Genomic DNA, 14,597 nt, shown 5'->3' with positions numbered 1-14,597 from the left:
GTCACTCAGTGGAAGCTCATGAATATTCATGAGCACTCCAACACTGACATGTGCAAGAGGGAGGGCAGGGCTGACAAAGGGGTGTGCCAGGGCTTGTGACAGGGCATGAAGGGGCAGTGCCTTAGTAAATGGCTGTTAAAATAGAATACAAGAAAATTGGTCTTTCAAAGTTGTTGTTTTTTTAAAACAGAAAATGCTAAAAGTATTTTTTCTTACAACAGAACTGATTTATTAAAAAAACCACACATGCAGGATATTGCCTGAACTGCAGCTTTAAGGGATGACCCCGTGTGGTTTGTACTGCCCTTGGGATAAAAACATTTTTTTTTTAAAGCTACTTGCATTAACCCTGAATATATTTGTATATAGTTATCATATTACCTCTTAGACACCTCTTTTCCTAAATTAAGCTAGCCTAAATTAGATTTGTTTACATTAGAAAAGAGGGGTATACAGTAAACTGTACGTATACTGTGTGTAGTGCTAACAGGCTGGGCATAGAATCTAGAGGCCTAAAGAATCCCTGCCCCAGAGCACCAATGTAATGCATATTTTTAGTACATGATGCATGATGCACAGGGGGCAAACAATTACTTGTGCAAGGTCATGATCAGATGCCACTGGGTGGCACATTATTCCTAGGACCAGATTCTTTCAATCGCTGAAGCAAAACATGTTTATTTGATTTGTTTATATGCCTATTAAAAAATGCTACTTTGGGATTCTCAGAGCCAAGACTGTCATATTTTCGGCCCCTGCACTTTCATGGTTGCTTAGAGCTGTTTAATGCAAATACACTTCCAATGAGAGATTTCACGCTCTTAAATTACACCCAGTTAAGGGCGAATGAAAATGAAAGGTAAATAACTATAATAAGCTATATTATCTGCCTCCTGGCACCTCTCACTTTATAGGTATAGTTAAACTCATCTCTGGGGTACTATCCTTTTTAACAGGCAGCAGCGTATTTCCTGCAATATTAGTAAAGATGCAGTGTTATGAACATTACACAGGTTAAAATGTTACCTGGAGAACAAGAGTATTGCATCTGCTGCAAAATCAAGCATGTAAATGCAATATTTGAAAAGAAAAAGTAGATTTGCAGCTATGAGATAAATATGTTAATAAGGACGTCGTTTCTGTATTCTGTACGGGATACCACTGATTAATAGATGAGAAATATTAAATAATTTCATGGAAGGAAAACATGGCCTGCAGCTAGAGAGAAACCAAACATATTTTACTGGTATAAAATAGTTCTGCAAAAACTCTTCATGCATGTTGAGGAGATACACAACGTGAAACGGAGGCTCAATTATTTGTTGTTAAAGGGTCTTAGAAGCAACACAAGGGAGGACGTTTATTAACCAGCCAATGTTTTTGCTCTCGCTGGAACCTTTATTGTTTGCCGACTCCCCGTGTCTAACGCTACCTGCCTTTATTTTATAGAAATTCTTTTTGGTTGCTACAAAAAATAATGTCAAAACTCAATGAAATTAGCTTATTCAAAGCACATTGGTTTGGGTGATAAGGAGATAAAGCACCTCTACAGTCCCTGACTGATATCACCCAGTTTCTTGGCTCCATTTCCTCTCTGAATGAGAAGAGTGAGCTGCTAGTTCTTGGAGATTTCAACTACAATTGGCTCGACCCTAAAAAAAACAAAATCCAGATACAACTCATGTCCTGAAACAGGATTGTATATTCTCTATGTATTTTTTCTGCTCTCAGTCTGCCAGCTCTCCCCAGGGAAAGTTGCATGTTTTCCCTGTTCCAAGCAACCAGTGCTGCTGTGTAAATTGCAACATAATTGTTACAATATCACCTTTTCTCCAAGACACTAGTCTGTTGCCCTGGCAACCTCCCAATGCTCATAGTTGAGATTGGTTTAGCCCTCTCCCCCTGCCATTCTCTGTATATTGTTATGCCCCATGGCTTGTTCCTGTCTGGAACAGAAAGTGTGCTCTCTCTTACCATCAGCAGCCAAAGTGAGTAGACATCTTCCACTGCTCCCTTTTTACCTTCCCCTCAGAGAAGCACTTCCCCTCAGAGAAGCACATCCCTTATACCAAAGCCAATTAGAATACCTTTCCTCACAAGAGACATTTCCTACAACAAACTATATGCAAGTACTTTAATGTTTCTGTTAACCCCACTCAATAAAGTTGAAGATAATAGAAGCACTTTGAGTGCTTTAAAAAGGGGATGCGTTTAGCTACATGGATCTTCTCAAATGCTACAAGTGAGCCTGGATCCAGAATAACTCAAGTCACTTAAATAACTCAAGTCACTTAATCTACCGCAACTCATTTCCCAACCCACACGAACAAACCTGAAATCTCACAACCATTCCTTGCTAGACTGGATTTTCTCCTCAAATCCCAGCAGAATCTAATCCTCTGGCATCCTTCCTGACATTTTCAGTGACCATGCAATAGTGTACTGTGTAAAGAAAATTAAACCACCCCATTCAAGTCCTAAAGTTCTCCTCACTAGAACATTTAGAAATTTTAACCCACAAAAGTTTCTGGCTGACTTTACCAACTGTCCTTGGCACAGAATCGACTTAATTCCCGACCCCGATTCTGCGCTCGACTATTTCCAATCCGAGTTCTTAAAACTCTGTGATACCCATGCTCCACTACGCAGAATAAGAGTATGGGGGGCCCACCTTCCATGGGTTACAACCAACCTTATAGCGCCCTACCATTTCAGGGATGCCTTGTGGAAAAGCTACAAAGTAGATGGCACTACAAAGGATCTTAATAACTACAGATGCATGCGGAATATGTGCACAAGGCAAAGAAGACATGCAAAAGCACAATATTACTCTGACAATCTTTGCAGGAATACATCAAACCCAGCTAACTTCTGGAAGGTTATCCACAATATATTCCAGCCTTCTAGCCATCAACAACCAAGTCATATCACTAAGGAGGATAATACTCTGACAAATTCCACTGACAATACAAATGCATTCAATGATTACTTTGTGGGGTGTGCTACTAACTTATTAGCGAAACGCAACCCAAACCACAAACATGAACCTCATTCTGAGAGTACCCCTATAGCCCCACCCTCTCCCAAAACTGCTCACAATTTTCATTTTGTCCCAGTATCTGAAGAGGAGATTACATAAGCACTCCTCTAATTAAAACTAAGCAGCCAATGTGGACCTGACTTACTGCAATCTAAGTTGATAAGACTTGGTGCCCCAGCCATCGCCAAATCAATTGCTTCCATAGTCAACTCTATCCTCTCTGCAGGCCATATCCCCAAGACCTGAAAAACTGATAGAGTTGTCCCAATCTTCAAAAGTGGTGACAAAAACACTGTCTCAAACTACAGGCCAATCTTCTCCCAATACTATCCAAAGTCATGGAAAAATGTGTTCACTCCCAATTAAGCGATTACCATACTAAGACAAATTTCCCTAGCCAATTCCAATCTGACTTTTGCCCCAAACACTCCACGGTAACTACCCTGCTAAAAGTTTGCAATGATAGCCAGTGTGGAATGGAGCTGGGAAAACTCACTGGTGCAATATTCCTAGATTTTGCAAAGGATTTTGATACTGTTGATTATGTTATCTTGCTTAACAAACTCCAGTGCTCTGGAATAGGGAAGCATGCTTTAAACTGGTGTAGCCATGGTAGGTTTTGGCTATTCTACTGCCCCCTGTTATTTAAGCCCTGATAGATGCAGGCTATAACAGACTGTCATCTTGGGTAGTCCCCTCCTCCAGCAGCCTCTCTGAGTGACAGGGTGTGGAGGTGGACCTGCGTCTGTGTACAGCCAGCCATGGTGCAGACCTAGTGCCCTCCTCCTTCTGTGCCGTAGGCTGCGCTTATAGTGCCGGCGACGCGACCGTCGTGTCAAAACAAATGCATTGTCGCTGTCGTCGGCGCTTATAGTGCACGTGACGGTGACAAAGCGACAGAGCGACAGTGCTACCAAAAATCTAGTAGTCACTGTTATTTGATTTTGTTCGGTGAGGGTCTCCCCTTGCGGCCAATCAGGAGCTTCTCTGTGCCTCTGCTCTCCCCCTTTTCTGACGTTACTGGCCTTGTAGACAGCGATGTCGCCTAAACTTAAAATATAACTTTTGCAATGGCGACGGCGACGGGCGACGTCATCGGTCGCGTTGCCGTCGCTATAAGCGTGGCCTTAGGGAGGAAGCATGTAAAGTTAGTTAGTCCAGGTTCACACTTCAGGGGATAGAGACCTATGTCTCAGCCCCATTATGGGCTGGGGAAGAGTTGAGAAACCTGGCCAGGCCTCCAGCCTAACAGTCTGGCCTAGGGCCATCCTAAGACCTGGATCCTGCTAGTAACATCATGCATCCGCTGTAACAAGAACTGCAGTGGCTGTCTCAATAAAGGATCCCATTTTATATACCCCTGACTGAGTCTACAGTCTATTGGGTAGGGGTATGTTCAGAGGACTGTCACTGGAGGGACTGTCTCCAGAACTCTGGAGCCCACTGTGACTGGAGGCGCAACACCATGAGAAGAACTACTGCCTGAAACGCCTAAAGCCTGTCCTGTTTCCCCACAACATCGCGGAAGATCAGCCTCTCCTGAATCAAACAGGTATCTAGCACTACACTGACCTGTAGCCAGAGTAAATCTCCCGGGGGGTTGAAGCAGTGCTACACTGGTTTCATTCCTACCTATCAGGTAGATCCCAACATGTGTCTATCTCAGGCTCTAACTCCAACCACTTGGATATCACCTGTGGTGTTCCACAAGGCTCTGTTCTGTGGCCCCTACTCTGCTACTCTTCTCAGTGTTCATCAATGATCTTCCCACAGCTTGTAAGGGAGCTTCAATACACATGTATGCAGATGACACAATCTTATATGCACACAGCCATAGCCTCTCCGACCTTGAACATATACTTCAGTCTAACTTTTTCAAACTTGAAAATTTGATCTCCCTAAACAGACGGTTTCTAAACATTGACAAGACTGTAACAATGGTATTTGGGGCCAAGGCTACATTTTTAAAGCTTCCAATGACTGCGCTCCAGATCAGAACAAACGCTAACACCACCCTAACTCCTGTTACTAGTTTTAAATACTTGGGCATATGGTTTGACTCCCATTTAACATTTGGGATGCACATTGATACCCGGACATCCAAAACCTATACCAAACTAGGTGTACTTTATAGGAAAAAATCCTCCCTAAGCTTGCTGGTCAGAAAGCGTATCGCACAGTAGATGCTAATGCCAATTATCGACTTGGGGACATAGTATACGGCTCGGCACCTCAAACCCACCTTAGCAAACTTGATACCCTCTACAATTCAATTTGTCGTTTTGTTCTCCAATGCAAATACAACACACATCACTGCGAAATGCTCAAAGAACTAGATTGGTCATCACTTGAGTCTAGGTGCAAAGTTTATCTTTCCTGTCTTGCCTTCAACTACTTTCTGGGCAATCTACCCCTCTATCTGAACAAGCTCCTCACCCCTACCACATGCAGCACTTATCTGAGATCTGACTCCAAAAGACTGTTCATGGTCCCAAGGTTCAGCAAAGTATCCGGACGTTCCTCCTTCTCTTACCGTGCACCCCAAAACTGGAACAATCTACCGGAGACTCTCCCAGCCACCACCAGCCTAAATTCTTTCAAAACTAAAGCTGTCCCACTTTTTAATTGGGTCTGTAACAGTTACATACGCCTATAATATATATTATCTTTAACTGTGCATGCAATTTCTTGTATATAATGTTGACTGTTGTAACTATGTATTTGTAACCATGTATTATTTATCATCATAACTCTATGCCCATGACATACTTGAAAACGAGAGGTAACGCTCAATGTATTACTTCCTGGTAAAACATTTTATAAATAAATATAAATATGTTTCAGTCTGTCAAAGGTGCATTTACACTTGCTGGATTTAAACGTGCACATAGCATTATTTTGCACTTGTGAAATTTTACTTCAGGTAAAATATCTCAAAATAAAGATAAACTCTGAACAATTTTGCCTGGTGTTTGAAAGTCTATTGAGCCATTTTTCATTTTATACAAGAGCAATTAAATCCCAGTGTTGCCATTATCTTTGTTCATCAAAACGAGTTAAGGGACAGAAGACGAAGTGATTGGAGGCTGGATGTTCTGTTTCCTGTTCTCATTACTTCCTGTTTTCTATCTGTTGCCTTAGCAACCCTGTCTCTTTACCCCTCAGGTTTGGGCCGTTCCTTTCCCCCTGTCACTTTGTATAGTCTAAGGCCACGATTATAGTCGCAGCGATGGCGCGTGTGTGTGCACACGCGGCGCAAACAACAGACCTCTTCTCTATGAGGCCGCCCACAGAGCACGTGCCCGATGAAGCGCAACCTCGCGCTTGATTCTTGAGAAGTCCAACAATTTTGTCTTTGTCGTGTGACGGCCGGGTCACCTGCATGGTTCAGCCAATGTGGGCGAACCGCTCACGTGACATCACGACCACACCTCTACCACGCCTCCGCCACGTCTCCTCAGACCTCAATTTAGGTTTCACGCGAGCGACAGGCACGCGTGACGTCATGCGCTCCGTCGCGCACACGCCCACTATAATCACGGCCTAATTTTTTCCTTTAGCACTGTGTTGCAGTTATTTCTTTTTGGAGATTGCTGCCTCTGCTAAGCTTCTCTTAACTGTCCTCCCTGTGAGACAGTTTTGTTTCCTACCCATTCCTTATTTTTATACATCCCCAAAACATTTTCCCCCTTTTATTTGTCTTTGTTATTACGATAAATACTTCAGACTCCATTTTGTATAAGAGAAGGAATGGAGTTAACTGCCTGTCTCAACTCATTAGCCACAGTAAGCCTGGGTCAGAACACTGGAGATCCCTGCTCCATTTCTCTTGCTCTTCTATTTATCCCTTCCTATTCCATCACCCTCACCCTCTCGATCTGTCCATTAAGGATAAACCCAGCCTTCTGCTGCTGTTATGGTGAGTTCTCTGAAATCTCTTGTGTTAACAGATATCTACTGTAATTTAGGTAAATGTTAAATTGGGCAGGGAAGGAGAATAAACAGAAGAGATTGCAACGGACCTTCTATGAAAAACACAATGGATTTGCCATATACTTTGGGATACTGTCCCACAAACTCACTCAGCATGGCATTTCTCCATGCTGTGTGGGAACATAAGATGCAGTCTGAAAGTCTCATGACAAATGGCACATGGTATAAAGAGGGCTGCTACTGTACATTCTCCTCTCTTCAATCTATCAGTAGGTGGTAAAAAGGGGAAGAAAAGACAAAAATCGCTGAATTATTTCAGGTCACAGACCTAAAAAATCCCCAATGAACATCGGTATGTGCTGTTTTTGATGTATTTCTCATGGCTTTGTTTTCCATTATTCCCCATTCTGTATACTGTATGTTGTGCTGAGCTTAGTGAAACCATATTTTCTCATTTAACCCGTCTGTGGAGTTTACAATCTATTTGTATGTGAAGCGCAAGGACTAAATGATCTCACAGACAAAAAAAGCAGTCACTTTCTAAAGTCATGCTCATGGTGTATGACACACTTAACATGAGAAAATGAAAGTGTTATCCCCCCAAATTAAGCTGGAATGCAAAACATAGAAATAAAGTGATGTGGCAAAAGTTTATTGCTGCTATAAGTAAAAAATTTAGCCTGGCGTCCTCACCGCTAATCCCTGAATTCCAACCATTCTAACCACACGCGATGTCTGCATAAACCTAAGAAAATCCAGGGATTGTAATCACAAATCATAACTCAAAGAAATAGCTTGTACGGGTCAAGGGGTGAATCAATATCAATTACACCACATTGAAAATGCTAAATTAATATGTGAAACATGCCAGTGTTATTGGAGATTTTGGTATTAATTGTAAAGTGATGGATTTAATTACACTTTGATTTTTTTTGTGCCAATATTGATGGGCTGCCTTGTGAAATATGTGTTTACGATTGGCTAGAAGTGAATATTTCACAGTGGGCAAACTCCCTTTACCGCGCAGCAGCTAGAATTTAGTAATATAATGGTTAATGCGATTATTATAATTATTGAAAATAATAACTCTGGTAAAATGCAATAATGTATTTGTAAGTTATATTAAAAGTTTTTTAAACAAGAAATTGAGAAATATTTTGTTATATGAAGAAAGACCTTGCCTAACTCCGTGGGCTAATTAACTGTGGCTGAAATACCCCCAAAATATGTGCAAGCTCTTCTCAGATTCTTTTTGGCTGGAACCTTCAGAGGAAAGTTATGTTTCATCCAGTATATCCCTGTGACAGATCTTGCAATCAGTATAAGATTCAGACTTGATTACTGCGCTTGGCTCTCACAAAGATTCAAAAAAAGTTTCTGATCTTTTATAACTGAACTGTTGCCCCCTCTTTCATAACTGACCCACTGCCTCTATGCCCCTCCTCCCCAACCACTGGCAGACTTCACATTGTCCTGCATGCCCTGTAACCAACCTGATGCTTCCTTAACCCCAAATACTGACCTGCTGTCTCTATTCACAACGTCCCCTAATCATCCCTCTATCTTCTGACCCTCCTCCGGAAACTAGCACACTGTCCCTCAAGTCCCTGCAACCGATTTACTACCTTCTCTTACTACCACCCCCGGAATCAACTAACCTTCTCATCTACCCTGTCTCAGAACTAAACAGCTGCCATCCTCTACCATACAGTACATACTATCTTTTATTCCTTTCATTCCAGAAAATGGATTGTAGACGCCCAGACATTTAGTGATCTCCCTGACACTATCCCTCTCTCCAGCTTGAGGCTAACTCTTCTTCAGAAAAGCTGGCTCAAGCAGTAGCTCAGTTAATGACTGAGCCACCTGTGCTGAAGCAGGACAATCCTTAAAACCTGACCTGTTGGTGACCCTTGAGGACTGGAGTTGGCCACCCTTGATCTAGTGATATTGGTTATGTTACAAAGCAGTTCTTGTAACAACACACTACCAGCCATTCATACAAGTTCCCACACATATTATTTTACATCAACTATTTATGAAAACAGAAAACTACTGAAGGAATATACAATCAGAATGAAAATGTCAGCATAAAGGCAATTTGTAACAGTGAAAAGCATGCTGGACCTTTTAACTGGAACTGCAACTGTAGTTACACTGGAATTGACATTTTGATCAGTTCAAAATTCCTGGTCAGCTGACCGGACAGGACTCAAATAGCCATTATTTTGTTCAGTAATTTTTTTTTTTTTTCATTTGGAGTACAAGCTATCAACACGTCTTCTCCATCCACCCTCCCCCAAACAAAAAAGATCTGAGAAAAGAAGAAATCACAAACTGTAGCATCAGGTTTTTTTTTCCTACTTAATCCAGCTCTTAATGATCAAGAGATATCAGAAAAATGTCAGAAAAGATAAGCCAGGTTATCCCTAGCAATTCGCCAGTGCCTTTTCTAGCCGACAGCAAATCTGGAAGCTTCAATGGTAGTGCAGAGTTACAATAGATCTAAAACTTAAATATCAATACTTGCTTGCTCATTCCTTGAAAGGTGTTTTTAGCTTGGGTTAGAAGGGAATGATGTTTGGTGTGTAGACCAGACAGAAAGCAGAGTCCTGCAGGCACACGTCCTAGAGGTCTCAAAGTGCGATATAGATGTAGGCACAATCCTGCCGGTCCCAGAAAGTCATGGAGGAATAGAGACACATCTAGACACATGGGGCCTCATGCAGTAAGCGACGATTATGTGAAATCGGCAAGCTTATCGATTAGTCATGTTATTGGCGTTTTTCCCTCTCCGTATGCAGTAAGTGCCGAATACATTCAAAATCAACCAGAAAACAAATCCGCCCACTCTCACGATGATGAGCCGATCACACACAGGTGTATCGGCGTGCGTGGCGGGGTGCTGTTAGGTTGCACAATCACAAATCTTGCTGAATCAGGCGAAACAAGCATGTTTTTGATTGCGCGCCATATTTAAAGGCAACATGTACTGCTAATCATTCTCTGTGTTGTTGGGAGTGAGAGAGAGAGACGCACAGAGCTGGACGATTGAAGATTTGCATATTGACTGAGAGACTTGTTGTGTATTGGGTGAGCTTTGTCCTTTGTTGTTTTGTTTACATCTTTGTCTTGTTTTATATGTGGAAGTGGGTCGTGTGATTGCCTGTACATTTCTTGTCTGTTTTTTGTGAGTGCTGGAAGTATGCCCGCAAAGCGTGGGAAGAGTGATGCTGGTGGGAGTGGGAGTGCTACTCGTGCGAGTACGCGTCGGAGTGAACGTTCTGTTCAGGGGAGTGATGTTGCTGGTGCACCGAGTGGTGTTGCTGGGAGTGGGAGTGCTGTTGTTGGGAGTGGGAGTGCTGGTGCTGCGAGTGGTGTTGCTGGGAGTGGGAGTGCTGTTGTTGGGAGTGGGAGTGCTGGTGCTGCGAGTGGTGTTGCTGGGAGTGGGAGTGCTGTTGTTGGGAGTGGGAGTGCTGTTGTTGGGAGTGGGAGTGCTGTTGCTGTGAGTGGGAGTGCTGGTGCTGGGAGTGCTGGTGCTAGGAGTGTGAGTGCTGGTGCTAGGAGTGTGAGTGCTGGTGCTAGGAGTGGGAGTGCTGGTGCTAGGAGTGGGAGTGCTGGTGCTAGGAGTGGGAGTGCTGGTGCTGGGAGTGCTGCTGGTGGCGCAGTTGCTGATGGGGTGTCTGGTGGTGGCGTGCTTGCTGGTGGCCAGCTTTTGGAGGCTCTTCCATTGGAAGAAGGAGAGTCCAGTCAGCACCAGCCAAGCTCTGACCCTAAACCTGCTCGGAAAAAACGTGTGGAGAAGCCACGTAATCCTCGCTTCAATGACCAGGAAAATAGGGCTCTTGTCACTGGCATTCTGGAGCACTATGACAGTCTCTATGGACATTTAGTAGGTAAGTGTAACTTTACATTTATTATTCAAATACATGTGATCCTAGGTCATCTGAGTTTTGTTCATATGCAAATATGGGTACACAATATCTTTCTATGTTCATTAGTGTGGAAACACAGCTTTTTATCATGCCTTACAAGGACAAATAAACACAGGCGGTCAATTTGCCAGAACTGCATACAATATGAATGCAACCTTGCTTACATGTATAGGTTTAGTAGTGAATGCTCATGTGCTGCACATATTACACATAAAACAGCATGTTTGCTATCTCTTGGAACAGCTAGCAGTGTAGGAAACTGGTGCTTATATTATTATTAATTTACCTCATATCTTTTATATGTTTTTCAAGGGCGGACAAGTGCAGCAAGCAAAAAAGAAATGTGGGACACAATAGTCATTGGTGTCAATGCCTGTGGGAATAGTGTCAGGGACAAGTATCATTGTCGGAAAAGATTTGATGATATTAGGTCCGAATTGAAAAAGAAAATACAAGACCAACGCGTGCATGCTACTGGCACTGGAGGTGGGCCCACACCACAACGTCTCATATTGACTCCATTGGAGGAGCTGCTTCGGCCAAAATTACTTACCGTCGTCGTGGAAGGCTTGGCTGGTGACCGTGACATTGGAATTTATCCGTCACAATTTCCAGCAGGTGATAAATATTACTGTACTAGGCGTGTCGTTGCTTACAGTTATTTTGCATATTTACACTGCTTTTTATACTGTCTTCACAATATAAGCATACCTGCATCTATATATGTATATGTCTGATTCTGTATATATATATCTCAAAATAGACATATATGTAGTAGTCCTACTAAAAGCAGTAACTAATATAGCACGTGCCATTGCGTGCTCATTTACATGTGAATTCCCAAAATGCATAGCTGCAGTGGAAGCAATTGATGGTGGGCGAAGATGGGGAACAACAGGGTAGTACACATGTGTAACACATGTTCATGAGAAATTATTAGTAGCTACAGGTACAGAACAGAAATATGTATCATATTATTGTGTATTTTATTGATTTTACTCCGACAAACATGACATTACTGCCTATTTTAAGCATGCATCAAAGAAATTGCATGTAACGGCCTACAAACATCACTGGCACTAACACATCTATAGTTGCTTATGAAAAGGTCCATTTTTGCTTTATGTCATATACAGACAGCATAATGAGGCACACGTATCATATGTTATGTCATTGTTTTCATAACTTAAACACTGCAGATGACTACTTAGCTCATCTACCATTGTGTTAAAGCAGCTGCAATTAATATCTCATCACAGCATACACTTCAACAGAGGGGGTGGGGTTCAGCACACACACTAATTACAGCCTCATTTCACGGTCAACTTAGTTCACACCATTTGCACCTGTTTCAAGTCATTGAAAGGTGTGGCTGATTAGGCTTTTTGGGGAAGGGAATACCTTTCTTACAACCTGAATAGCACAACTGAAGTTAATCACACTCATTTGAAAGCTTAACTCTAGCTACTAAATGCCCCAACAACTCATTACTTATCAAAGCGTACGTCACACATTAGTTCACTCATATCTATAGTTGAACTACTATGAAAGACACATTATCACACACTGCATGTGTTGTCTTGTTGAGTCACAGCCACATTCAGGTGTGCCACATCTTCGATTAATGTACCACACATATCCTCTACCAAAAACAACACTTTTTGCAATATGACCACCTTCATGATAACCATTGTGAATGGTCATCTCATGATAGTTATGTACATTATGATACTGATATCACTACACAACATATGATTTTTAGATACAAATTTAATCTATTTATCCTCACGCATTACTGCAGAAACATAGTATGTTGTATGTTAGGGAACTCAAAAATTCTAAGTACACAGGCATGTACAGTGTTATTAAAACTATTTATGTTCACTTTCACACACATTTTCGGTTAAGGAACTGATGTTGTTAGTTAATCATAAATACAGAACATACAATAAGTGTTTGTTCAATATTTACACATGTAAATGTAAAACTTATGTTATTGTTATATATAGTTGCCCCTGGAGGACATGTGTCACCTGAGATGGAACAAGTGTCTTCACCTGGGTCAGCCAGCTCAACACTACTAGAAGGTGAGTGTATCATTTGCTGGCCATATAATATGTGCTCTTCTATATGTTATGTTGTCATGTGCATTATTTGTTTTGCACATCTTCTTTAAATAGGATTACTTAGTGTCAGTGAAAATTAAGTGTAAGGCAACATGTATTGTGTTAGTGATGTTAATTATCATGTAGGACTTCTGAGTTTAGAGCAACTTTTCATTCATTCATATTTCATACTGAGTCCAAACATTATTCGTAAGTCAAGGTAGTTTTTAATGAGGTTATAAAACGTATGCTAACATGTTAGGTGTTACTTAGGACACAGTACAATTACATAGTAACACAGCATACATTAACATGCCATTTAATAATGTGTACATTTCTTTTTAGAACATCATGGTGATGAGGATGATGAGTATGATGAGGATGACGCCACAGAAGAGACTGAAATACAATCATGTGACCATGAAGAGGTGCCAATAGAAACTGTTGTACCGCCAAATCGTCCATCAACTTCCACATACGATGCAATTGTAGCTTCAGAGGGAAAAATAGTGGACGCAGAAAATCGTCGCCATTCAGACATGATGACAGTGCTGGAAAGGATGATTGGACTGCAGGAAGAAACAGTATCACAATTGGCACATCTCCACAGAGTCTTCATTGAAGTGCCTAAACAGTTGCAAAAAATCAACACCTCATTCGAAGCATTAGTTGTTCAGCAAACACAAGCTAATTACTGGAGAATGACTAATGTACCACAATTCAACACCTCCCAGCCAGGATCTGTTCATGCAGGTCAGTTTTCACCACATTCATCTGATATTCATTCACCAGGCCCAAATGTTACCGGTCAAGTAGCAGACATTGCTGTGCAGGTTCCTGATGACATCCTACCGCTGCCATCTGTACAAATTCAGCAGCAGACACCTACAAAGGAGGCGACAAAAACAAAACAAGACACACATGAAACAGACCAACCATCACTTGTGCAGTGTCTACCAACTTGCTCACATGTGTCACTGGGCACAAGCCCTGTCCGTGAACAGTCACTACCCAAAAGCCCTGTAGGTGAGTCGCTGCCCAAAAGCCCTGTAGGTGAATCGCTGCCCAAAAGCCCTGTAGGTGAATCGCTGCCCAAAAGCCCTATAGGTGAATCACTGCCCAAAAGCCCTGTAGGTGAGTCACTGGCCACAAGCCCTGTAGGTGAGTCACTGGCCACAAGCCCCGTAGGTGAACAGTCACTGGCCACAAGCCCTGCCCGTGAAGTGCCAGAGGCCACTCAAAGTGGCTCTGTTGTGCCTAAAGTTGGTGGCAAAAGAAAAAGGAAAATTCAAGAGACAACAAGCAGGCCTGTTACTCGCTCGCAAAAGGAACAAAAAAAATAAATGTTATAATTCAGAAAATATGTCTTTGGCCTTGTTTTGTTGACTTCAGATTATCTAATTACTATTGTATGTATGCTGAAGACTGTGTTGTTTCCAAACTTTCAACTATGTTCTTGTACACGTGAAGTTTTGGAAATGTTAACACTCATAATTAATTGTGTTATAAATATTTATGTTGTAATCGTCTGTTCAGTAATGGTCCACCAGGAGCCAGTTGCTAAGTTTAGAGAAGCTGCCATTG

The 14,597-nt window shown here is 42.0% G+C and overlaps 2 protein-coding genes across 5 annotated transcripts in view; one reads left to right on the top strand and one right to left on the bottom strand.

Moving 5' to 3' along the window:
• ESRRG (estrogen related receptor gamma) overlaps positions 1–14,597 on the bottom strand; it is a 768,405-nt gene that overhangs the window by 507,916 nt on the left and 245,892 nt on the right. The gene's annotated exons all lie outside the window — the stretch shown is intronic.
• Positions 11,371–14,356, top strand: LOC142492249 (uncharacterized). Its single transcript, XM_075594920.1, has 3 exons — positions 11,371–11,526; positions 12,918–12,995; positions 13,359–14,356. Exons 2-3 carry the CDS (start codon positions 12,947–12,949, stop codon positions 14,354–14,356), a joined length of 1,047 nt encoding a protein of 348 aa, XP_075451035.1. The 5' UTR covers positions 11,371–11,526; positions 12,918–12,946.

This window comes from Ascaphus truei, chromosome 4, assembly GCF_040206685.1.
Source record: "Ascaphus truei isolate aAscTru1 chromosome 4, aAscTru1.hap1, whole genome shotgun sequence".
NCBI classification, from domain to species: domain Eukaryota; kingdom Metazoa; phylum Chordata; class Amphibia; order Anura; family Ascaphidae; genus Ascaphus; species Ascaphus truei.
This window is presented reverse-complemented; position numbering and strand designations above follow the sequence as displayed.

Coding starts and splice junctions, on each gene's coding strand:
- LOC142492249 (XM_075594920.1), top strand. CDS start 12,947: ATGGAACAAGTGTCTTCACCTGGGTCAGCCAGCTCAACACTACTAGAA. Junction 12,996..13,358: donor CAGCTCAACACTACTAGAAG/GTGAGTGTATCA, acceptor ATTTCTTTTTAG/AACATCATGGTGATGAGGAT.